The 26,301-nt window shown below is 43.5% G+C and overlaps 1 protein-coding gene, 1 long non-coding RNA gene and 1 pseudogene across 14 annotated transcripts in view; 1 reads left to right on the forward strand and 2 right to left on the reverse strand.

Moving 5' to 3' along the window:
- Positions 1-8,746: 8,746 nt before the first annotated feature.
- On the reverse strand, positions 8,747-11,187 carry Glul-ps1 (glutamate-ammonia ligase, pseudogene 1; annotated as a pseudogene).
- Positions 11,188-15,587: 4,400 nt separating this feature from the next.
- On the forward strand, positions 15,588-18,309 carry LOC148001072 (uncharacterized). The gene is made up of 3 exons (XR_015639006.1): positions 15,588-15,813; positions 16,048-16,159; positions 16,534-18,309. It is a non-coding gene; the product is annotated as an uncharacterized LOC148001072 (long non-coding RNA).
- Naa16 (N(alpha)-acetyltransferase 16, NatA auxiliary subunit) overlaps positions 17,950-26,301 on the reverse strand; it is a 59,210-nt gene continuing 50,858 nt past the window's right edge. For 11 of the 13 annotated variants that reach the window (XR_015638168.1, XR_015638165.1, XR_015638167.1 and 8 more), the window contains 5 exons: positions 24,095-24,203; positions 23,279-23,377; positions 22,792-22,935; positions 19,722-19,819; positions 17,950-19,218 (listed from right to left, as the gene is read on the reverse strand). Coding sequence is in view for 3 of the 13 variants with exons in the window: in NM_001399534.1 (NP_001386463.1) it covers positions 19,021-19,218; positions 19,722-19,819; positions 22,792-22,935; positions 23,279-23,377; positions 24,095-24,203 (648 nt within the window). In the remaining 10 variants the exon portion in view is untranslated. The remainder of the gene's footprint in view (positions 19,219-19,721; positions 19,820-22,791; positions 22,936-23,278; positions 23,378-24,094; positions 24,204-26,301) is intronic. The other 2 variants (XR_015638164.1, XM_087586567.1) reach the window with 1 other exon arrangement.

Here is a 26,301-nt window from a genome sequence, read left to right on the forward strand (position 1 = left end):
GCACCACACACACACACACACACACACACACACACACACACACACACACCACACACACACACCACACACACACACCACAACACACACACATACACACACACCACAACACACATACACACACACCACAACACACACACACCACAACACACATACACACACACACCACAACACACACACACACACACCCCACACACACACCACAACACACATACACACACACCACAACACACACACATACCACAACACACATACACACACACCCCACAACACACACACACACCCCACACACACCACAACACACACACACCACAACACACACCCCACAACACACACACAGACACACACACACCCCACAACACACCACACACACACCCCACAACACACCACACACACCCCACAACACACACACACACACACACACACACACACACACACGCCCATGTGTTCTTTTACGTAGAAACACAATACACCAACTCTTATGCTGAATCCATTCTTTTGAGATAGTATGTTTTTAAGGGAATAAACTCTGAGCACCCCAAAACATGCTGGTACTGACTCTTCAAGGGCTCTGAGCAGACTGATCATGGGGGATGTGTGGCCGGCACTATCTCTAGGATTAGCTTTGAAAGAGAAGCATCTCACACACTCCCTCAGGACATTAGTCCCCTCTTTCCTTCCAGGCAGAGGTCCAATGAGCGTTTTGAGTTTCCTGGGCACCCAATGGCATCTCTGTCTCATACATACTTCATAGGCTGTATTCTGCACTTACTGTTTTTAAACAGATTGAGTAGTGCAGCTACTGGTCTAGGCCTGAACTGGACTGGTATATTTGTGGCCATGAGTAACACAGCAGAGAATGTCCCGGGCATAGATGAGTGCAGACAGTTTGTCTCTGAAGGTGCTGGGAGGAGCCAGGCTCCTGTCCCCTTCTCCGCGTGTGGAGTATTTCTGCACTGTCTTCATGGGCACATAAATACCTTCACAGCTCCATTCTTTCTTAAGTCACTGTGTGATAAACCTCATAGCAATTCCATTGCTTTATGACATTTCCCTTTCTTTCTACATTTATTCTCTCTCTCTCTCTCTCTCTCTCTCTCTCTCTCTCTCTCTCTCTCTCTGTGTGTGTGTGTGTGTGTGTGTGTGTGTGTTCATGCATGCATGAGGTCCTCAAAGAATAATTTGCAGGGGTCAATTCTCTACTGTAACTATGTAGGTTCCAAAGATCCAACTCAGGCCACCACACTTGGTGACAAGCACCTTTACCTGCTGAGCCTTTTTGCAGGCCCCATCTTTAGGAAAATTTCAAGGCTGTAGAACCTTCCCTCTCCATCCTCTCCCCAGGCACACATACCCAGCTCTCAAGAGCCATCCACTGACTCTGTCTCTATGTTTTTTCTCTTCTGGACATTTCCTGGTCTGGAATTAGACAAGTTGGCACTTCTTTCCTTTGAGTCTTCAAGTTCCATCCATCCCAGAGCATGTGCCAGCACACCAGCTTTTCAAAGCCAGATAGCATCCCATTTTAGAGAGAGATATGCACAACTTACTGGAAATCTTTCTTTCCTTTTCTTTTGGTTGCCACAAATAGTGCTATTGTGAACAACTGTGTGGAGATGGAATCTCATTGCTCTAGGAATGGAATTGCTTCATGTGAGGTTTGAATGACAGTGGTTTCTGTGGTGGTTTGAATAGGAATGACCCCCAGAGCTTCCTCATGTGTTTGAACGATTGGTCCAAAGGGCATGACACTATTAGGAGGTGTGACCTTGTTGGTGGAAGTGCCACACTCTTGGGGTAGGCTGTGAGGTCTCCTGTGCTCAAGCTACACCCAGTGGGGCAGACAGACTCTCCTTGCTGCCTTCGTATCAAGATGCAGAACTCTCAGCTCCTTCTCCAGCAGTACATTTGCCTGTGTGCCACCATGTTTCGCACCATGATAAGGGACTAAACCTTTGAAACAGTAATCCAGCCCCAATGTCCTTATAAGAGTTGTCTTGGTCATAGTATCTGTTCACAGCAATAACACCCTAAATATGACAGCCCCATAAGCTCATATGTTTAAATGCTTCCTCCCCAGTCAATGGAATTGTTTGGGTAGGATTAGGAGTCATGGGTCTTCTTGGAGGAGGTGTGTCGCTGGGGGGTAGGCTTTGAGGTTTCAAAATCCTAGGCATTTCCAGTTAGCTTTCCCTCTGCCTCCTACTCGTGGGTCAGATGTGAGCACTCAGCTACTGCTGCAGCCTGACTGCCCTGCTCCCCATTGTAAGCATGGACTCACCCTCTGGGACTAGAAGCAAGTCCCCAATATTGTAATAAATTCCCACCGTCACAGCCTCCTCAGCTCCTGTAGGGTCCCACAATCCTGGTGATGCAGCCCAACAGGAAGCAAAACAAAGGGAAGCAGAAATGAGAAACAGTATCTTAACCCGAGTTCTGGACCAGTCAGCCTGGGTCAGGTTAAGTGACTTAGCACTTGTGAAGCCTGATAAAACGAAAGCAGTGGAGCACCGCGTACAGATGGCACGATATGGGCAACTAAGTGGGACGGTGTCAGAACAAGGTTTCATAGAGACACCTGAGAAAGTCAGCCAACAGACAGAAGAGAAAGCAACAGTGAAATTCAACAGAAGAGAAGTAACGGACTCCGACGAAGATGACGATTATTAAAAGTTCATGCTTATGGGGCTGGGGATTTAGCTCAGTGGTAGAGCGCTTACCTAGGAAGCACAAGGCCCTGGGTTCGGTCCCCAGCTCCGAAAAAAAAAAAAAAGAACCAAAAAAAAAAAAAAAAGTTCATGCTTAGACAGACTTACGGAGCAGTGTCTAGGACAGTGACCACCTTGTAAATGTTTACTTTGTTCCCTGTCTATATGCCTTTTGAAAAAATAAACATGTACTCCCTACCCCAAACTCAAAAAATAAATAAATAAATAAATAAATTGCCTTGATCATGGTGTTTCTTTTGAGGTGAAAAGTTAGGGACAGGATCTTTCTGTGTAGCCCTGGATGTTTCAAAACTTACTTTGTAGGCCATGCTGGCTTTGAACTCAGAGATCTGCCTGCTTCTGCCTTCCAGCTGCTGAGATTAAAGGCATGCACCACCATTCCCAGCTCGATCATGGTTTCTTTACAGCAGTAGAAAATAACTAAGACACACGGTTAAAAGAAAACTGTAGGGAAGAATGAGAGGCCCCACGGTTTACATTAGTATCAGAGCGCTTGTCTAACAAGCACAAAGCCACAGATCCGACCTGAGAAGGAATGGGGGAGGGGGGCTGTGAGCCCTCTGCCCTCTCTAATACACTGATGTACTATAGGAATGGGTATCTTACACAAACAAGGTTGATTGAGCAAAGAGGCAGGGTTCTGTACTTCCAACTAACGACTCCAGAGGCCGAGGCAGGAAGAACCAACCTAGAGCTTAGAACCCAAGATTGAACAGCACAGCCAGATAGCCTCCAACTCAAAATAACTAAATTGTAAATAAAATCAACTTCATTCCCTTGTTCTCCCCCCTCCACCTCCTCTCATTCCAGTCTGCCTCCTCCCAACCCAAGGTGATGCAAAACCGGGCCCTCATAGGAACTGGCAACCCCTTGATCTTGTACTTCTCAGCCTTTGGACCAGTAAGAAATGCATTTCTATTCTTTATAAATTAAGTATCCAGTCTCTAGTGTTCTGCTATAGCAGCACAAGATGGACGAAGAACCTTCTCCTGGTGTCCGTTTTCTGGTTGAGATAAAACATTCTGACAAACAGCCACTTAAAGGAGAAAGGGTTTGTTCAGCTTACAACTCCTCTAGCTTACAGTCACCCGTGTAGGAGTGTCCATTTGCTCTGTGATGTCTCTAATTCAGACATTTCTGTTTACTTTTGTTGGGATGGCCTACTAGTGCTAAAAATGGGATATTGAAGCTCCCTACTGTTCAGGATTAAGTGCTGGGGTTAATCTGTGCCTTTACACGCAGTAATGTTGGTTTTACGAAGCTCTGACGTTCCCCGATGGACTGTTCCCTTAATCACATGAGATGACCTTCTTGTCCCACTAATTTTAACTTAAAGTTTACTTGTTGGTATTTGCTTGGAATGCCCCACCCCCACCCCTGGAACAGAGTCTTGGTACATTACATAGCCTAGTGTGCCAGATAATTTTATACCAACTTGATACAAGCTAAAGTCTGAAAGGAGGGAGCCTCAATTGAGAGAATTCTTCCATAAGATCCAGCTATAAGGCATTTTCTTAATCAGTGATTGATGTGCGAGGGCCCAGTCTAATGTGGGTGGGGCCATCCCTGGACTGGCGGTCCCCAATTCTACAAGGAAGCAGGCTGAGCAAGCCACGAAGAGGAAGTCAGTGAGCAGCACCCATGCATGGCCTCTGTATCAGTTCCTACTTACAGGATCCAGCCCTGTTTGAGTTCCTGCCCTGACTTTCTTCTCTAATGAGCAGTGCTGTGGAAAGTGTAAGCCAAATGAACCCTTTCCTCCTCAAGTTTCTTTGGTCATGGTGTTTCATTACAACAACTGAAACCCTAACTTAGACAACCAGGCTGGTCTAGAGCTTATGTAACCCTCTTGCTTTTGCCTCTCTCGTGGTAGAATTACAGGTGCACAGCACCATATCTGGTTCTGCATCTGCCATTCCAGGAGCGGCATTGAGTGTCTTTCAGCAACTGGGAACCAAACATTCAACTACATGCGTCTATGGAGGGCTCTCTTAGTTAGGGTTTTATTACTATGAATAGATCCATTGTTGAAGTTGGGCTGGTTCTTCCTCTCAGCCCCAGTGCTCCTAAACATAAGTCAAACTAAAAATATACTTACAAATACCTTGGCCGTATAGCTAGGCTCTTCTCTGACTAGATCATAACTTAGATAACTCAATTATTTTTACCTACATTCTGCCATGTGTCTGGTTACCTGTGCTCAAGTACCATGTGTTTGTCTCCTCATACCTTCCTGGCCAGATTTCCCATTTGGCTCTATCCCAGAATCCTTTCTGCCTCCCGAATGCCCCGCCTCTATTTCCTGCCTAAGCCATAGGTCACAGGCTTTTTAATTGACAGGTGATGTTTCCATACAATACAAAGGATATTTTCTCTATACTCCATGACCAAAGCAACTCTCATAAAGAAAACATTTAGCTGGGGGTAATCAGGTTTAGTCTATTACCAACATGGTGGGAAGCATGGTGGTACTCAGACAGATGTGGTGCTGGAGAAGGAGCTGAGAGCTCTACATCTGGATTTACAAGCAACAGGAAGAGAGGGTGACATTGGGCCTGGCTTGAGCATCTGAGACTTGAAAACACCTCCCATCCCCATTCCCTGCAGTGAAACACTTCTTCCAACAAAGCCACACCTGTCCCAACAAGGCCACCCCTCCTAATGGTGCCATCCATATGGGTCTATAGGGGCCATTTTCATTCAAACCAGGCCAGGTGACCAGGCAGAAAGTGCTCCAGGACTGAGTCACAGATTTACACAAAGGATGCTTGCAGGCAGGGAAGGGCATCTTGCTCTCTGCCTAGCTCCTAGGGTCCATGTCAGTGCGAAAGAGACATTATATACATGTCAGTTGGGCAGATGAAAATATGGTGGATGGGTAAATACTTGCACACACGGATGGAGGAATGACCAGTCGGCCATGCTGCTAAGACAAAGATTTGGTCTCTAGAGCTTTGCTAAGAAACAGCATTCACCTGCTGCTGACTTCTCAAGTTAAAACCCCTGCTCTCCCAGCTCTTTCAAATGACAGCCAGCCCTCTGAGCTAAGTCAGAAGCATCTTGACACACCCCTGTCCCCTCCAGACCCATCTGAGTCAGGTAATAGCCACTGCCGGTTCCCCAGATCCCTACTTGTAAACCACAACTTCTGTTGCATCCGAATGCAGGTGTTCCCTGTCACTGGTGTCTCAAGCGGCACCTCCTCTTTTCCGACCTTTTCCCTTTGGAGGTTCTGGAGGTCTCTTAGTCCTTCAACCAACACTAACTCTGATTTTCTGCAGCTGACTTGCCAAGTGTCATTTTGTTGATACTAGAACAACCTCATGAAGGGGGTGGAAGTTTTCCCTTTCTTCTGGGCATAATTTCTAGTGGTGCCAAAGTGACTCCTACAGGATCCAGTTATGCACGCGCGCATGTGTGTGTGTGTGTGTGTGTGTGTGTGTGTGTGTGTGTGTGCGTGCGTGCGCGCGCACTAGAGACCGCAGACTGTCTGAAATAAAAATGGTTTAAGGAGCCATCAAAGACACTAGCAAGTAAAACACTGCATCCTGGGACGTTTTCCCCAGGCTCCAGCAGAAGCGGCGGCAGGGTCCGGGAGTGTTGGGCGATAGCCACTGAACAGTGGTTTAATGAACAGCTGGAGAGGGAAGGCTCCAGTTGTTTGTTCTGACCTGGATTCCCTGTGGATGAGGACGGAGCAGCGTTTAAAGCTGGCCAACTTTGAGGGAAGGTGGCTTAGAGAAGTGGCGAGATTTGAGTTTAGGTTTTACCTTTCCAATCGCACGAATAATATTCCCACCTTGACAACTCCATCCCCCAATGCTTGAAGCTCGACTCAAGACAGCTTGGAATTCTGCCCAAGGCTCTACAGAGCAGTGTTTGTAGTGAGCTCACTAACTAATCAGAACCTTCAGGGTTTCTTAGTGTGCATTGAAAAGGTAGGCTTTGTCTGAGATCCCGACGACACGGGTGAGAAGCAGGAGATGCTGAAAGAAGGCATAAGGAACAGCAGGTCTGTGTCTCAAACACCACAGAGGGCACACAGGAGAGAAAACCACAGGCCAGGAGAGAAAACCACAGGCCAGGAGAGAAAGTCGGTGTCTCTGGACCTTTGCACACAGGAGTCTGAGTTTTCTTTCTTTCTCTCTTCTGTTCACTTCTGAACATGCAGATTTTTTTTTAAAGGACTGTATGCAAGGGTCTAAGCTCTGGCTCATCCAAGCTGTATCCAATTCTTTTGTTAGCTTGTTTTTTGAGATAGTCTTTCTCTGTAGCACTGGCTGTCGTGGAGCTCACTGTGTAGAACAGGATCCTTCTGCTCCCCCCACTCCCCTCCCCAGCCTGTGCTGGGATCAAAGGCGTGCACCGCTATGCTTGGCTGATGTCCGTATTATAAGACCAGGAGTCCCAGTGTTTGGTATATACGGATACACAAGTATTGCACCTTCTCGACGGACTGCTCCTTTTATTAGTATAATATGGAAGAAATCAGAACATAGCTGGGGACAGGCAAGAGAGATGAAGAACAACACAAAATGAAAATATCTCTGCACAAAAGTCACAATGAAACCAACCCATGCCTCTGTACGATAACCAAAAGAATAATTTAAAAGGCAGCAAATAAATACAACCTTGTGAAATAACTTTTTTTGGAGGTGGGGGTGGGGTGTATTTATTATAAAAGAAAGAAAACAAGATTTCATCGGCTTTTTCAGAAGGAAAGAAAACAGACAGCTGGGACACAGAATAGGACACAGAATGACAAGTGTTTTAACTCCAGGCCTGCCCTTGGTCCCTCTAAGAGCCAAGTAGGAGACATTGAAACAAACAGGCAGTTCTGTGAAATTAGAAACCCTACAAATTTAATTAAAATCTAAACTTGTTTTGCTTTAAAAAATTTTAGTATATTAAATACATTAATATATCAAAAGGCCTGCTTTAGTGACATGATAGTCCCACCAAAAAAATAACCCCAGTAACACCTACCCACCAGTCAGTAACAGTGTTCAAGTTGACCACCAACTCATACTTCTAACTCGTGTGTGGATTAAGTATACGGGTCCTCTAAATCTAAGCCCAGGGACAGTGGCGGCAAGCAGTGGCATCCCACTGGCTACCTCTCCAACATCTGCTCCTGCAGAGCGGGCAGGGAAACCCTAAGTAGTAATGAAGCTGAGCCCCCAAGATAACCAACTTTCCCAGACTGCATCCTCACCCCTACCTCAAGAGAGCCTCACTTCTAAACCAAGCTCCTCACTCAAGCTGGGCACCCAGGGAACAGGATGGTTTTCTCAATTAGAAAGACATATATCCACACATCCATATATATAACTTTTTGTTTTTTAACATTTAAATATAAAAATACTACTCTGTTTTGTGTTATAAACAGAGGACCCAGAAATGGCAACTTTTTCTTCCTTTACAGTAGGGCCATTCCTCAGGTAATGCGCTCACTGAACTGTGTTTATGGAGGGGGTGAAGCCCCTCCCCCAAGCTAAGGAAGCCTGGCCCGAGAGACCAACTTACAACTCCTCAACTCACTTCAACAGAAAGTTGGTTTCACCTGAAGAACTAACAGCTCTCAACCAACAGAGGAAATGTTAATCTAAGCCTTTGGGCCTGCCCTTTCAATTATCCTGAAAGAAAAAAAAAAAAAAGTCCTCCTTCACCCAAGTACACCCGCTTTGTGACAGCTATGCCTACAGGACATGCATCCCTAATGAGATGAAGCTGTGGATTACCCTTCCCCTCCCCCCTCCCGCTCCCCACTAGGAGGAAGCTAGATAGGAAAGAAAGGGTTGGGTGTGTAGAGATTAAGAATTTGACGCCTCTATTCTGACCACTAAAAGCAAGATTAACTGGGCACCAGGAATAAAAAGACCTTGGTAACCCATCCTTTGAGTTACTGTGGGGACCAGTGGGAGAGGGAAGAGTTGGGAGTGGGGTGAACTAGGAAGGGCTCGTGGTCAGTTTCCTTGAGGAGACACGTGCCGACATGGCTTCTGTCACCGCATAGGGGGTCACAATTGGCAGGAACTGAATTTGTGGAATCCAGTCAGACGCCTGGCGTTGTCCAGGCCCGCTGCTCCCCGCCCCACCCCCTGGGATCGTAGGCACTGATGTGGTACTGGTGCCTCTTCCTAGGTTTGTCAATGGCCTCCTCGATGCACTTCAGACCATTCTCCTCCCGCATGGCCTTGGTGCTAAAGTTGGTTTGGCAGCCTGCACCATTCCAGTTCCCTGAAATGGGCTTGGGGTCAAAGGTTGCTATCACCCCAAAGTCTTCACACAACCAATGCAAGATAAAACGGGCTATCCAAAGATATTCTCCCGTACGGATCCCTTCACGGGGTCCTATTTGGAATTCCCACGGGGCAGGCATAACCTTAGCATTTGTCCCTGTGATCTTGACTCCGGCATACAAGCAGGCCTGTAGTGAGCCTCCACAATATCCTTACCGTAAGCTTTGTCTGCTCCCACACCGCAGTAATACGGACCTTGGGGTCTAGGGAGCCATTGCAAGGCCAACCAAAAGGGTGGCTGTTTGTTCCTGTCAGAGTATATTCCTGCTCCGTTCCAAACCAGAGATGCTGGTCGCTCACCGTGTCCATTACCCATTTACAGCACCTTCCATGGGGTTTTCTGTGACCAAGGCAACTACTATTCAAGAAACTTCTATTCAAGAAAATAGAAGTATAGCTGAGAGACCGTTGGAGGATACACAGTGAGAAATGCTGCACTAAAGCCAGAGGAGGCAAAAAGGCTAGAGGTTAAAGGGCAGGGTGAAGGGGGCAGCGGGATGGATGGAAGGAAGGAAGAAAGGAAGGAAAAGAGACAATAAATAAATCCAGCACCATCAAGAAGGAAAAGCATGCAATACAAAAGACAACAATAAATACAGCCTGTCTGTCTGTCAGTCAGAGGCGTTCTTGCTGGACTGGCAAGACATAATTACTGAGAATGACAGCCAAGAATGCAGTTCAAAGCTTGAAAGAAATGGATCTGGGTTGGACTCCGAGTTGAGACGTCACGTGGCCCTAAGAAAACTATCACCTTTGAGTCACATCTAATGAGGGTGACAATCATGCCTCTCCAATGGTGAAGGGTGACGGAGATGAGTCAAAGTACGGAGGTGAGGATAGAATTCACAACGAGTGCTGGCTCAGGGCTTCACATTTCACGGTCCAGGTTAGGAAGCGAGCATCAAGCTAGATACACTGTAGCAAGGGTTTGAGAAAGGAGTCAACTTCCCAGAACACACAGCTGTATTTCAAGGTTCGGAAAAATGTCCCTTTCGGGGACGCACACACATATGCACGCACATACACGAGTGAATAAATATTAAAAAATCTTTATGTCAGGCTCATGTCAGCACTTGGAGGCAGAGGCAGGGTGGATGTTAGTGAGTGCAAGGCCAGCCTGCTCTGCGTGGAGAGTTCCAGGGCAGCCAGGCTACACAGTCACACTGTGGTCAGTGCTCCCCAGCTGCACAGGAAGGAAAGACTGACAGACAGCTGTATTACTGACAGACAGACAGCTGTATTTTTTGTTGTCTTTTGTATTGCACACTTTCCCTTTTTGATGGTGCTGGATTTATTTATTGTCTCTTTTCCTCCCTTCCTTCCTTCCTTCCTTCCTTCCTTCCTTCCTTCCTTCCTTCCGTCCATTCTGCTGCCCCCCACCCCCTGTCCTTTAACCTCTAGACTTTTTGCCTTCTCTGGCTTTAGTGCAGCATTTCTCACTGTGTATCCTCCAACAGTCTATCAGCTACACTTCTATTTTCTTGAATAGAAGTTTCTTGAATAGTAGTTGCCTTGGGGTTTGCAACGTAACTTTATAGCCCATCTTAGTCCATTTTAAAGTCTCACTTTACCATTTAAATCCTAGGTCACACAAGTGCCTTGAATCAGAGCTCCCAGCTCCTCCTCTCCTTCACTCATTTCCAGGGCTCATCCCACGAATCCCTAAGTTACAGCCATCCAACCTACTCGGATACGCTCTACAAATTAAATACGGAAGAAAAAGAAGAGTTTTACCTTAATTTAGTCCATCTCTAACACTCTGTACATTTGTTTCTAGCCGATCCAGTTTTCTTTCTCTCCTGAAAATGCTTAGCAGATGTAACAAGAGGGCTCTACTAAGGACCAAGTCAGACTTGTTTGGTTAAACCTTGACTTCTCCACCTCTGAAGGACACTTTTGCTGGACACAACATTTTAGACTGCTTTTTCTCCCAATTCTTCTAGTATTATATTTCACCGACTCTCTTTTCTGTTTGGTTTGTGGAAAGAAATTTGATGCAATTTGTTATCTTTTCCCTCTGTAAGAAATGTGGATCTTATTTATGTAGGATTTTCTCTGTCTTTGACTTCCTGTGGTTGGAATAACTTGATATACTTTGCAACAGTGAGCCCATGGAAGTCACCGATGGCCGCAACACCTTGTCTTTGTAGACTAGACATGTTTGGCATAAGTTTGGATTGGATTACTTCATCTGGTTCACCTTAGCCTGCTTTCTCTATTTCTGTTCTTTTACTACAAATTTTAGTTTCCCTTGTGCTTCTCATAAACAATTAACACAACTTAAAAATCTTGAGTCTTCTAGTTGGTTAAACCACGAGTCTAAACCAGTAAGCTACTGACTAACAACTGTAATTAGTGTCACATCAGAGTCTCTTTAGTCTCCAGCTGAGTCCACTTCGGAACTTTTCTTCTTGGGTTACCACAGGTTGTACAACCATTTGTCGTTCTCTACTTATTTTGTAATCTTTTCAATCTTTATAATTATTAATTTCCTTTAAAGAAAAAAACCTACACTCTACATAAAGAATTACATGCAACTAAAGAAGGCTGAAAGTTGGAGAAATACTTTTCCTCAGGGAAGAGCACACCGACTGGTTATCTAATACAGAATAGTCAGCCCTACAAACATAAAACAGGTAATATTATACAGACTGCGAAGGTTGTATTTAAGATATAATATGGGTCAACGTGGTGACCTTCGCTGAGCCACCTAACAGTGGGGATTTGGAACCTGAAGTGGCCACCTCTTATAACCAGACAGCACCCCCCAGTGGAAGGATAAGGAACCAACCCTCCCACAAAACCTACAACCCAAAATTTTTCCTTTCTAAAAGAAATAAAGGGACAAAGGTGGAGCAGAGACTGGAAGAACGGTCAACCAATAGCTAGCCCAACCTGAGACCCGTCTCATGGAAATCACTGATCCCTGACACCCCGACACTCTTATGCTTGCAGACAGGAGTCTAGCATAACTGTCCTCTGAGAGGCTCTGCCCAGCAGCGGACTGAAACTGATGCAGACACCCACAACCAAACACTGGGCAGGGGTCAAGGACACTTATGGAAGAGCTGAACGAAGGATTAAAGGCCCTGAAGGGGATAGGAACTCTATAGGAAGACCAACAGGGTCAACTAACCTGTAGGTCAACTTAACCGGTTGGTAACCACTGGGCGCTCTCCAAGACTGAGCCACCAACCAAAGGCTGTATGGGTCGGTCTGAGGCTCCCGGCACAAATGTAGCAGATAAATGTGGCTCAGTCTCCACATGGGTTCCCCCCGAACTGGAGAGGGGCTGTCCGTAAAACTGTAGCCTGACTGTGGAATCTGTTTCCCAACAGGGCTGCCTTGTCTGGCCTCAGCGGGAGAGGATGAGCCTAACTTTGCAGAGTCTTGATGTGTCAGGCTCAGGGGACACCCAGGGGGCCCCACTCTCTCAGAGGAAAAGAGGGTGGGAGACAGGGAGAGACTTTGTGAGGGAGGACTGGGAGGGGACAGCATTTGGGATACAAATAAACATGTTTTTTAAAAAAGAATGTAGGTATGTACATATACACATATGCATGTAGCAACAATTAATACAATTTGCTGTGGATTTGAAAAAAAAATAATTTCAAGCCACTTCAGTTAGAAAGGAAGAAGAGGAAGAAACGCAGCATTTACTTGTTCAACAAGCATTTTCAGAGTACGCACAGAGCAGGGAAGCTTGCATTAGTACCAGAGTGTGACAACAAGCATTTTCAGAGTGCGCACAGAGCAGGGAAGCTTGCATTAGTACCAGGAGTGTGAAAATGAGTGCTGGAGTTCACAGCTCTCACTATGTTACGCTGCCTTCATCGATGACGTACAGATCCTCGGCTGCTGATAATGTGCACAAAGGGCTAACCACTGCATTAACTGCACAAATGGTGCTGGATATTATTTTTGATGGGTGGTACAACAGTAATAGATACGAAAACTGCAAGCTACTAGAAAACAATAGGAAACCTTCCCGGGGGCTGGAGAGCTGGCTCAGCGGTTAAGAGCAGTGACTGCTCTTCCAGACGTCCTGAGTTCAAATCCCAGCAACCACATGGTGGCTCACAACCATCTGTAATGGGATCTGATGCCCTCTTCTGGTGTGTCTGAAGACAGCTACAGTGTACTCATATATAATAAATTAAGAAAGAAAGGAAGAAAGAAAGAAAGAAAGAAAGAAAGAAAGAGTGAGCCCATGAGGAGGAGGAAGAGAAGGAGGAGAAGGAGGTGGGAGGAGGAAGAGGAGGAGGAAGAGGAGGGATGGAAACACAGAACTGAGGATTCCTCAACTGGACCATCGAGGTTTTCTGGGAGGAAGAAGTGGGTGAAAATGCACCGTAGACAGGAAGCACAGGATTACAAAGTCAGCAGAAAGGAAGTATAACGTGTTAGAGATAAACAGAATCTGTAGGACGACTCAGAGTCTGAGTCCGGAGAATAGAAGGGTTGGTCTTTAGACCCGGGAGGGGCTCAGCATGTGAGAGCCCTTGCTGCACTTGCTAACCTGACCTTGGTCCCTGGAACCGGTGGTGGCAGAGGGTCAGTGCCCAAAAGTCCTCTGGCCTCCACACAAGCATGCGTGTGCCTGCTTCCTCTCTCTCTCTCTCTCTCTCTCTCTCTCTCTCTCTCTCTCTCTCTCTCTGTCTCCCCCCTTCTTTCCCTCTCTCTCTATTCTTTCTCTCTTCTCCCCCCCTTCTCTCTCTGTATGTGTCTCTGTTCTTGTTTGTCCCTCTCACAAACATAAATACATAAATGAAAAATTCAAGGGTATTAGTATTTATTCATCAGCTATGTGTCAGTTACTACATTCATGTACAGACACACACACACACACACAAACACACACACACACACACACACACACACACACACACACACACAATCTGAGGTAGGAAATTATAACCCCCATTCGACAGGAGAGGATAACCAAGGCTTAGCAAGGCTAAGCAAATTATTCAGCAGTGGGTGCTGCTCGGCACAACTACAAGACCAGGAGAGGAAAATGATGGGACAGGCCAACAATCTGACAAACTCAAGCCACTAAAGTCTCAAATTCTCAAACGCTTGACACGGAGTTGTACTGTCAAACGTGGTCCTGCAGGGCACAGGCAGGGACGAGTGGAACCTGCATCATCAGAGAGCAGCTAATGCTCCCACAATTGCTCTGGCTACCTGTGAGGGTCTGGGCCAGGGCACCAGGGATGAAGCACACAGGCAGGATGGCCAATGGAGGTAACAGGAAGCAGGAGTGCCATGACCCCTGGTTTCTGGTTCGGCTTCGCCACTAGCAGGCTTGGGAAAAATCTGAGGTTCGTGAATAGGACTTATTAGCTACTTTTATGTCAGTGACCGAAATACATCACAGAAACAACGTAAGGGAGGAGACGTTTGCTAGATTATGGTTTCACGGTCTCAGTCCATCATAGCAGAGAACACGGGTGGAAGAGTTCAGGATGGCGGGCAGGATGTGGCACAGGACGGCGCACAGGATGGCGCACAGGCAGCAGAGGTGGGTTTTGTCTTCCAAGGGACTAATGACTGAACTTCTGCCAACTCCTAAAGTCTCCTTAGCTTTTAAAATAGCACAATCTGGGGACCAGAACTCATGCACATAAGCCCGTGGGCGACATTTCTGATTCAAACCATAGCACTCAATCCACAGCTCTCATTTCATAATGCAAATTCCATAACTTAAGATATATTCGGTCCTGCTTCAAGTCCCCATGGTCCTAATAAGGTCTCAGCACTGCTCAACGGTCTAAAATATCTTCTGACAATTTAAAACATTCTCTTAGCTGGAAAATCTGTAAAATCAAAAAAACCAAGTTATGCGTACTCGCTATAAATACATTCCTGGTCAACATTCCTAGTCTGTCTGAAAGGGAAGAATGAGACACAGAAAGGGAATAGTGAACCAAAGCAAGATCAACATCAGCAGAGAAAACATGACACCCTACAGCTCCATGTGACATTAGGGTCACACGGTAGCATGATGAGCTCTGAAGAGCTATTTACCCAGACCTACCATGCACAGCACATGTGACCACTCCCTTGGGGATAGCTTCACTGAGAGCCCACGTTCCTTTCCCCAACAAACAAACATTCACATTTCAGACGTCTCCAACATCCTAGAATCACTCTACAACTTAGAACTCAGGCCTAGCCTGCTTGCGGGCTCCCTGCAGGGTATTTAGCCCGGGCCTCACTGGCTGTCTTCAGGTTTTCTCTGGTTCCCGCAGACCGCAGCTGCTGCAGCTTCCAAGTACGAACTTTTCCCTAGATGACGCTTGCCCCATTTCAGCGCCCGTTTCTGTCTTTCAAATACACTTGTATTGCCATAGGATGGGAGCGTTATCTTAGGCTTTCTATTGCTGTGAGTAGACACCATGACCATAGCAACTCTTATAAAAAACGTTTAATTGGGGGCGTTGTGGCAGAACCTTGCCCTAATGAATAAAGATTTCAGGGAACCAATCATTGGGTGAGGAGTAGGCGGGACTTCCAGGTCAGAGAGGGGAAAAGAGGAGGCAGGAAAAGTTGACTTGCTTTTTTTGGACAGGGAGAGCTTGGGGGACAACATATAGTGAAACAGAGGCCCCGGGTTTAGATGGCGGATCTGCCAGGATTCGTCACTGGAGGATTTAATTTAGAATGGCTTACAAACTAGGATGCCAGTTGCTGCGCCCAGCGATTGAGTTACCTGTTGATTTTAAACCAAGTTTGTGTGGTGTTTTCCTTGATGCGGCAACTCAACTGAGTTCCAGAGAAAGGTACGGTGGCAGGGCACCCCAGCCAGCCACGGGAATTTGGATGCGTGGTGCTAGCATTGCAGCGATCTGCCATGGGAACTTAGCGAGTCGGGCGGAGAGATTTCAGAGCTCCGGATCAGAGAGTCTCCATGAGATGGGAACAGGCCAGGACTAGTCATGGAAGTAGCAAGACCGCTGGGGCCTGAGGGTAACTGGCCTGAGCGTGGATTGCTTTTTTGTTATTTCACACAACAGGGATGGCTTACAGTTTCAGAAGTCCATTGTCATCAGTGGGAAGCCTGGCGGCATGCAGGCAGACATGATGCTGGAGAAGTTCTCCATCTGGATCCCCAGTAGCAGGAAGAGGGTGAGCCACTGGGCCTAGCTTGAGCTTCTGAGGCCTCAAAGCTCACCCCTAGTAACACTTCCTCCAGCAAGGCCACACCTATTCTAAAAGGACTACACCTCCTAGTAATGCCATTCCCTATGGAGCTTTGGGGGCCATTTTTATTCAAACCACCAAACCCTTTACTGAGGTAAATTTCTGACTTCCCAATACAAGGCAAGCAGTGTCCCTCCAATCCTGATAAGCTTTAATGACTGCAGCTGATGGGGACTCACAAACTGCATGTTTTCTGAGCTTTTTAACTATCGGTTCTCTTTATTCACCTAGCTAACAACCATCCCACAGCCCGAGCATTATCCTCTGCTAAATTTAGTCCATTCTTATTTTGATTTCAGACTCATCCAAATTTTCAGGCCACAGGCAAACTGTCGGACTCTGCCAGAGTGCAACACAGGCCTCCAGCCCTGCTGCTGAATTGCTGTCCTCTCAGGAACTGGGCATCCACCGTGTATTTCTTTCAAAACCCTCACCAGAATGAAGTTTTCTTAAAGCACTCTAGCATTTCCCTAACCCACATCCCTAAACTCTTTCACATTCTTCCTTCAAACCAGTCACAGAGGCCTATGAGCCACACAGTAGGGTTAATAGAGTTAAATTGTAGCATACCCACTTCTCTGGGACCAGTTTCCCATGTAACTTCATTGCTGAGAACAAAACACTTGACAGAAACAGCTTAAGGACCTGACCTGACAATTGATGGTGTCTGTATATGTGAGCAGTCACTCAGGGAGCTCGTGATTTTAAACTACCAGAACTGGTAGTTGAGAACAGGTGCGGTCAGGCAGACTGGAAGAATGGGAAATGGCAAGCCAGGAAACAAGTGCACATACACAGAAATCTCTCAATATTGGCTTTTTCTTTTAAATTGGATTAAATTTCTGTCATATACCTGGTTAGCCATGATCTTGGCAAGGCAGTTCTGGGGATCCCAATGCCAAGCCTCCCCACCCCCACCCCAACCTCCCAGCCCCCATCATCCTACCCACACATCAGCTCTGGCTGAGGTAGGGGAAGTTTCTTACCACAGGCCTACAATTGACCACTCACATCTCAACCGCACATACCCAGAACTATATTAGAAACACTAAATTATCCCCAAGGAAATACTTAAAAACTTTTAAAAATAACTTTATTATCCACATTATAGTTTTTTGCCTATGAGTGTGCTTTGCTTCTCAGAGGCCAGAAGAGGCTGTGAGATCCTCCGTATGTGAGTCGTTTGTTACAAACCACCCGGTGTGGGTGCAAAGAACGGAGCTTAGGCCTGTGCACTCTTCTGCCCCACCCTTCTCTGTAGCTCCTTCGAAAGGCTGCTGTTGAAAGCAGTTTCCAGTGTCGTCCCTAGCATCTTTCTGAAAGTGGCATCCTGCTGACAGTAAGATGAACTACTTATTTGCCAGAATATTTCATTACAAATATCTATTAGTTTTTTCTTTTTTAAATCAGTGTCTCACCATGTAGCCCTGGTGCCCTGAACACCAACTGCAGAGCGCACTGGAACTCCAATTCAGAGACCACCTGCCGTCTTCCCAGTGCTGGGTAAAGGATGTGCACCACCCGCCATGCCCGGCCTATTTCTACATTTTAAAACACCAAAGAATCCTATTTACTGTGGCACCGAAGCTTATCTGGGGGTTGGTTACTGACAGTCACACTTTCTATAAGCTTGAAGAATAATATGGTTAAGTTTCTACTTTCCCAAAAAATATTTTTCAAGTATGGACACATAATAATAGATATAAACAAGCAACTCTGTATGAAATAATTTATTGTAGCATTGTCAAGATTGGCATTATTTTACAGTATTTTTTTTTCTCTTCAAGAACTACGAGTCTAAAGAAATAAAGGAAAACTACTTTAATTAGAACTATCTAAATAAAATCTTCTGTTTTGGTTTATATCAGATAGATTTACAGACATATTGTCACTGAGAAATAGAGTGATTCCATTATATAAAATATGGCAAAAAGGGTCCCCCCAAATACTGTTCAACAACACTATGGTTTAATAGTTTAATTATAGTTTAAATTCTCATCTGAGAAACCTAAAAATGTACTGAATGGCTTGTGTGGGGACAGTGCTGTGTTTTAATTTGTACTTTGCCCAATCATCCTCCCTTGAAGAAAACTCAGGGTAAGCTACTTGCTAAACTCTCTAAGTAACTCAATCAAGAAAACACAATTGCTATTCAATAAAAAAAAAATCCAATTTAAGAAAAGAAAAAGAAAACAATTCCTCTACAATAGTCTGTAAGACCAGAATAGATACACAACAAATTTAATGGTTAAATTTACATGATTAAGAGGCAAACCAGTCTTCACATTCTGAATCAACATAACACTGGTGTATCCTTATTCTACCATAAAGTATCACGTTTATGGCTATGACAAAGGGAATAACCATACAAGTTAAGGTAAAAAGGGAACAAATCACATTATCTACCAAGATGGAAAATATGGCTGTTTCTTAACATTCAGTTAACACTTCAAATAATCAAATAAACAAGAGGTCAAAACAGATTCTGAAAGTAGGCCCTAAAGGAAACAGTGTAAGAAGGCTGTCTATACCTTAATCAGCAACTGAAGTCTATAATACAGAAGCAACAACACTCATAGCTCAGGAGTGTGGGACTGCACAAGTATCAACAGGTAACTGTAACAGACGTCTATGTAAACTGGAGGCCAGACACAGCATAAAATAAGCTTACACAATATTCCATTTAAAACTTCTATCCAAATATTTTATTTCATAGCAGTTTAAAATGTACAGAAACCCTGATGTGAATTCAGCTAAGAGTCTGTAGGAGCAGCTTCTCACAAGGTTCAGATTTCATTCGTTAAGAGCTTGTGCTCAGCTGTGTGGTTCAGTTCAGTGCTGAGACCCAGGGCTTCATTGGCAGCAGGCAGGAAAGCAGGTGTCAGTGGAAACAGGTTATGGCAGGTCTTCCTGTACTCTTCATACTGGGAACTACAGTTCCCAAAGCTGCCGTCCTGCAGTGCCTCAGAAACCTTTATTAGAGTCTAGTGACAAAAGGAGAAAAGACCAACTGTGTAAAGATAAAGCAGCTCATCTAATAGTAAGTGTAACCAACAGAGACAACTTGTCCCCCAGAAAGACTGCAGTAGCCTCTTCCTATCTACAGTGAGCAATCACTTCAAATGAAGAATGCTAACGTCAAACTCTGAGATGGGTATGGTGGCAAAGGTCCCTCTGATCCCAGCACTCGGGGCTGAAGTAGGATTCCAACTTCAAGTTCTGTATAAAAAGGCACTCAAGTGCCTCTATGGATGAGCGAGGATGTGGTACCTACCTCATGCTTTGTTATTTCAGTTAACTCACACTCAAGTGTATAACAGCTATCACTTGCACATCTATAGCCTGCCTGAAGCCACACAGGTAACAATGGATAAAGTAAGATTTGCATTCAGGCTGAGCTCTTTAACCCACTTAAAACTATTGTTGTAAAGATATATGTTTTGTTAGCCCTTGCAAGACCTATAAATCAATCTGTGAAGAATCTTACCTTCACATTTTTATTTTTTATAGTTTCATCCAACCTAGTGGCTGTAGCAATTGCTTTCTCTTGCCTTGACTTGTCCAGAAAATACATCATTTTAGCACCTGAAATTCCAAGACATTACAGGATGAGTGACTCTGAAGACTTACATTCATCTGACTTACACTGACCACTCGGATGTGGCTTAAAGTGTTTAATAACTCAGTGGTGGGCTGGAGCTGGCATCAACCAGCTTTAGGCAGCCAATCGTGACAATTTCTTCCTATTCAATAACAGCTCACTGAACCTTTTGGCTATATTGAGACTGTGAGTTACCATGGCAAAACGATCAGAAGAGAAGGTAAGAGCTCTTGCTGCTCTTCTGGAGGACTCAGGTTTGGTTCCCAGCACCTATGTAGCAGCGCACAATCTGTAACTCCAGTTCCAGGGAATCTGACCCCCCTCTTCCGGCCTCCACAGACACTGCGCTCATGTGCATCAACACACACACAGGTAAACACTCATTCACATAACATTTTTAAACACATTATCAGAGTTTCTCCTTCACAGTTATTAAACACTTACTGAAAAAAGCCTAATTTGACAATTTCTGTGATTTTAAAATACAAATGTACAGGGCTTAAGACCATCAGTCATTTCAGCTGGAACCACTTTTACACAGCACAGAGCCTTAAGTAGAGTGTCTAAAGAGCAAGTTATTGTCATGGAGGGCTGTACTCAAAGAAAGGTCTTTCCACAATCATGAAGAAGGGAACTTTTAAAAGCTATTTAGAATAAAACAAAACACAGTTCATACATGTCCTATAAATATGGTCATGTTCACAGTCTCACTATATTCTTATTGATGTACATTATCTGGCAATAATTTGTTGAGAATACTATATAATATTAACTTACACTTACAAAATGGTCTTTTGACTTTGTTTTATTCTTATATGGTAGACATTTTCCTTTTCCTTAGAATTTCATTTAATATTTCAAAAGCAATTTCTCACAATTATTTAAATGTTTTCTATTATCTCGATTTTCTAAAAATTATTGCTTCCACCTATTACTTTTTTTTTTTTTTACTATTTTTTTTTTTTTTTTTTTTTTTACTATTTTTAAGATATGTGTGTGTTTCTGTGTGGGGGTTATGAGTGAGTCACAGGAAGCCACAGAAGCCAGAGGTGTTGAATTCCCCCTGGAGCTGGACTGCTGCTGAGAGGCTGAAAATCTACTGCAGATCACCTGGAAGAGCAACACATATGTGCTCTTAAAAACCGAGCCATCTCTCCAACCTGTCCTCTGCTCTTAAAGAGAAATTCTCTGCTCTTTCTGCCTAGAAATGTAATTTATTATTAATGTAAGCATTTCTTCCAAATATGTCAGAATGGAGACTTCTGCTTTAACAACAAAGTTCAGATTAAAATAATCTATATCTAAATATGGCATACAGTAGAGCAGTTAATTTGGTACAACTTTCATTTTGTCTTCAACTCCTTTCCAACATCTTTCCTCTAGTGTTCATTAATGCTGCCCTTAACATTTTAGGTATTTGTGCAAACAGCGTAAAGTCCTTTCCATAACAAGACAGGATACAAGTAAATTTTCAAGATAAAAAGTAGATAAAGAAAGGCTAGGAATGAAGCCTAACTTGCATGAGGCCTGGGCTCAGTTTTCAGCACTGCATAAAACTGGAAGTGGTGGCACACGGCTATAATCTCAGTACTCAGGGTGTAAAAGCAGTGAGAAGTTCCAGGTTATCCGTGGCTCTAAGAGGCCAACGGAAAAGATATTACACAATCCATCAAACAAAACAAACAAACAAACAAACAAAAAACCCAAAAAGCGGGGCTGGGGGTTTAGCTCAGTGGTAGAGCGCTTACCTAGGAAGCGCAAGGCCCTGGGTTCGGTCCCCAGCTCCGAAAAAAAGAACCAAAAAAAAAAAAAAAAAAAAAAAAAACCCCAAAAAGCCTAAGAGCAATAAAGATTTGAGGAAAAAATTGGCTCATAGTCCAAAGTCAATGTTAAAGTTTTGGTATAAACTTCCTTTCAGACTTTTTCCCAGGCATATTTTTACATAGCTGAGATTTATTGTTTGTTAATCTCTGCATATGTATTATAAGAATTATTTATAACCAGGGAGATGTAATCCCAGCATTTAAGTCAAAGCAGGAAGATTAAGTCCAAACTCAACTACATACTAGATTCAAAGCCAGCCTGGGATGCATGACACCTTATCTCAAAACAAGACAAAACATACAAAAAAAGGCTGTTACTATTATTATAAAATGTTTGAATAAACACTGGTTTAAACGACTACTTGGTATTTCAGTCTACCATTGACTGCTGTTATCTCTGAACATACATTTTAGTCCATTTTCTTTCCCCCAAATTTACATACATTTTAGTAGGTATGTTTGCATTGAAAGCTTTCTTTGCTTGGAATAATTTGGTTTGAGCCAGGGTCTGTGTATATAGCCAACTGTGTATAAGGCAAACGTACTGCCCTGCACCAGCATGTGGAGCCCCAGGGATTATAACTGAAAACTACTACCCTCAGCTGGGTTACGTTACTTACAAAGTACGACTACAGAATGGAAAGACACACGTAATATCCAACTTTTAAACAAATATTTATATATATATGTAAACATATATAAATAAATATAAATAAATAATATATATGTATATGTATATGTGTGTGTGTGTGTGTGTGTGTGTGTGTGTGTGTGTGTGTGCTGCACACAGAAGTCAGAGGAGAGCACTAGATCCCCTAGTGGAACTGGAGTTAAGGATGGTTGTGAACTACCATGTGGGGGTCTGAAAACTAAACTGGGGTCCTCTGCAAGAGCAGCAGCACTCTTAACTGCTAAGCCATCTCTATCCCCTAAAATGTGTAACTTTTAACAAGACAGACAAATTGCTTTCCCAGTGATGGTGCAAACCATGTCCAAGAGTGCTGCTTACTAAATATACTCTCCTCTCCTTTTTGACAACAACACTCTGGCTAGTTACACCCTATGGATGGTCCTGTGCTATTTTCTTTTTTCCTCTGGAAATTAAGTAGACTGAGTGTTTTCCAAATACAAACCTGCAAGCAGATGCTGAAGAGAGGTAGCGTTGTGTTTGAGAAAATCCTCATTAAAGCTGTGCACATCTTTGTCGACAAATATCTTCTTCATTTCTTGAGCTAAAACTGTGCTCACGATGTCTGGGAGATTACTGTGATTAGATACTACAAAAAACCAAAAACAGGTGGATTTGTTTTTCATGGACTTGGATGGGGGAACAACTGAAAGATTTTTATACTTAGGATGTTAAGCTTAATGTATATATATATACCCATACACACAGAGACAGTAAAATTACTTTCTCCTTTGAAACATTAATAGTCTAGTCAAAAATGCACTAATTGTATATCTCATTTCTTAATTACAGGTATACCACCATTTGAGTATCAGGTAAACATCTGGTTTGGTTAGATCTCTGCAGTCTCTTCCCTGTCTTGTTAAATGGAAGATGGCTTATATTTGCTTCTCATAGTTCCATGCATATAAACATCTCCTCCTTATACTTACCAGATTTAGAAAATTTAATCAAGCATTCATGTAACCAAGGGTTATTACTGTCAATGGCAAAGGCTCGTTTAACAGACTGCAACATTAGCAAAAACTTCCCTGTGCCAGAAAAACAAAACAAAATGAAGCATGAGCATTTGTGTTATCTTCACTTATTCATTTTAAGAACCTACTTTAAAAAAACACGTGAGAAAAATTTAAAATTAATTTGCATTATCCAATTTTTTGCTTTCTGAAGAAAAATTTAAAAAATTGTTTCACATAGATGTTTTAGTTAGGTTTCTACTGCTGTGATAAACACATGACCAAGTGCGACTTGGAAAGGGTATGTCATCATATAGCTGGGAGCTCATTACCCAGGGACGTCAGAGACAGCTTCACCCTGAGGTCTGAGGGAGGCCATGGAAGAACGCTGCTTCCTGGGCTGCTCCTCATGGTTTGTTCAGCTCGCTTTCTTATACTTCAAAGAACCACCAGCCTGTGGGTAGCACTGCCTACAGTGAGCTGGACTCTTCCAGATCAATCTGGAAATGTGTGAGGATATTTCTTCATGTGAAACTCCCTCCTCCCAACCGGCTTCGGTGTGTGCTGACACAGAACCGGCCAGCACATGCAAACAATCTGTATATTGTTCACACTAGGCTCACAGCAAATTTTAGAATCAACATTATAAAGGTTAGAAGCTGAACTCAAGGCTAGGAGTGGGCAGCTCAATGAAAAAGCACGTGCCCAGAATGTATGAGGCCCTATGTACCATAAAAAACAAAACAACAATTAACGGACATATACAAACCTCAATTCAAAACAATGTGTTACCTTTTCTAAAATATATTTCAAAGGCCAGCAGGTGGGTATAAATGTTATCTGCAGCAAGGGTTTTTAGAGGAGTGAGGAACTTGATGGCTTCTTCTAATGGATTGTCAACCTATTTTGAAGCAGAAAGGAAAACTTTTATATTTAAAAAGCAGGTAACACAAGCCAAATTCCCCCTCAAGTTTACATATACAGATGTATAACTATTTGTACACTTTCTTTTATAACTAAACAAGCATGAAACATTTAAGAATTATCACCTATACAACACGATCAGGGGATAGAGAGATACCTCAGCTGTTATGAGGACCCAGCTCCTAGAACCACGGTAGGTGGCTCAAAACCACCTGTTACTCCAGCTCCAGGAGATCCGATGCCCTCTACCAGGCTCCATAAGCCACCTCATTCCATACGTACATAAACAAATAATAAAGTTAATCTTTTTTTTTAAAGGTACATGACCAATAGTTTTATTTTTTTAACTCATTTATTCATTTTATGTATGTGAGTACACTGTAGCTGTCTTCAGACACACCAGAAGAGGGCATCGCATCCCATTACAGATGGTTGTGAGCCACCATGTGGTTGCTGGGAATTGAACTCAGAACCTCTGGAAGAGCAGTCGGTGAACCATTGGTCAATAGTTTTCAAAGTAGAAATAGCTACATTATTTTTATAACTATAAAATCAGTGTACTTTTATACAAATCAAGAACTATTTGAAATTATTCCACAGAATTTATGAAATTATACACCAAGTACTGGTAATGCCTTATATATTACAAATGTCAAAAAGAAGTAGGAAAATATCATAACTGGAAAAAACATAATGAAAAATCTTAGATATTTATTAGATTTCTAACGAATGAATCAAAGTTAAACATTTCTCTAAATCTGGTCCCAAAATAACTAACGTTTTGACAAGATCTTAGTTTTTAGGTACTGTTTTTAGAGCTAGATCGTTGTCTTAGTTTGGGTTTTACTGTTGGAAAAAGACCAAGGGAACTCTTATACATAAAACATATTTAATTGGGGTTGGCTTATAGTTTCAGAAGTTTAGTCCAATATCATCATGGTGGGAAGCATGGCAGTATCCAGGCAGACATGGTGCTAGAAGAGCCAAGAATTCACATTTTGATCAAAAGGCAGCCAGGAGGAGAAGACTCTCATTCCACATTAGTGGAACCTGAGCATTGGAGCCTCAAAGCCCACATTGCCACAGTGACACACTTCCTCCAACAAGGCCTCCGATTGTGCCATTCCCTGGGTCAAACATATTCAAACCATCAACCATTTATAGAGAGAGACAGATTAAACCGATAATTCCAGACTTTATAAACTATTATACTGCTGCTACAAATTCCAAAAACTAGGTGGCTTCTTAAACACTTCTTTCAGTTTTGTAGATTATAAGTCTCATACTAGTCTACTCATCAGGATTAAAAATCAACATGTCAGAAGGACTGCATGCCCTTTCATGGGTTCTAGGAAGAATCCCATTCCATGACTTTGTCTACTTCTAAAGGTGGCCCACATTTCTTTCTACTTTAAAAGCCAGCGACACCACATTAAGTCACTCTCACAGCACATCACCCTACCCTTGTCTGCTTTTCTCCACCATGACAGACCCTGTCTGACCACACTGGGCCTTATGGACATTTCAGACCTATCTCAGCTGTTCCCTCTTCTTTTTATTGAAAACATTTCTCCCCTCACATAATATATCCTGATTACAGATACCTCCCACCCTCTCTCCTCCCAGTTCCTCTTCACCTCCACTTTTTCTAGATCCACCCCTTTCTGTGTCTCTCATTAGAAAATGAACAGGTTTCCAAGAGATAATAACAAAATAAAATATAGTAAGATAAAACAGAAATAACACATTGGAATTGGACAAAACAAACAGAAAAAGCACAAAAAGCAGTGACCCATTCATTTGCACAGTCAGGAAGCCATAACATATACAAGCAAAGAATCTGCTTCTATGGCTGGCATCTTTTTTTTTTTTTTTTTTTTTGTTCTTTTTTTCGGAGCTGGGACCGAACCCAGGGCCTTGCGCTTCCTAGGTAAGCGCTCTACCACTGAGCTAAATCCCCAGCTATGGCTGGCATCTTAAGCTAATCTCTTCATTTTAAGATTGGCGTATTGCAACTTTAAATTCCACTTGATGGAATTAAAATTTCCCTTTGCCATGTACTCACATTCCAGGAA

The sequence above is a fragment of the Rattus norvegicus genome, chromosome 15 (assembly GCF_021556685.1).
Source record: "Rattus norvegicus strain SHRSP/BbbUtx chromosome 15, alternate assembly SHRSP_T2T, whole genome shotgun sequence".
NCBI classification, from domain to species: domain Eukaryota; kingdom Metazoa; phylum Chordata; class Mammalia; order Rodentia; family Muridae; genus Rattus; species Rattus norvegicus.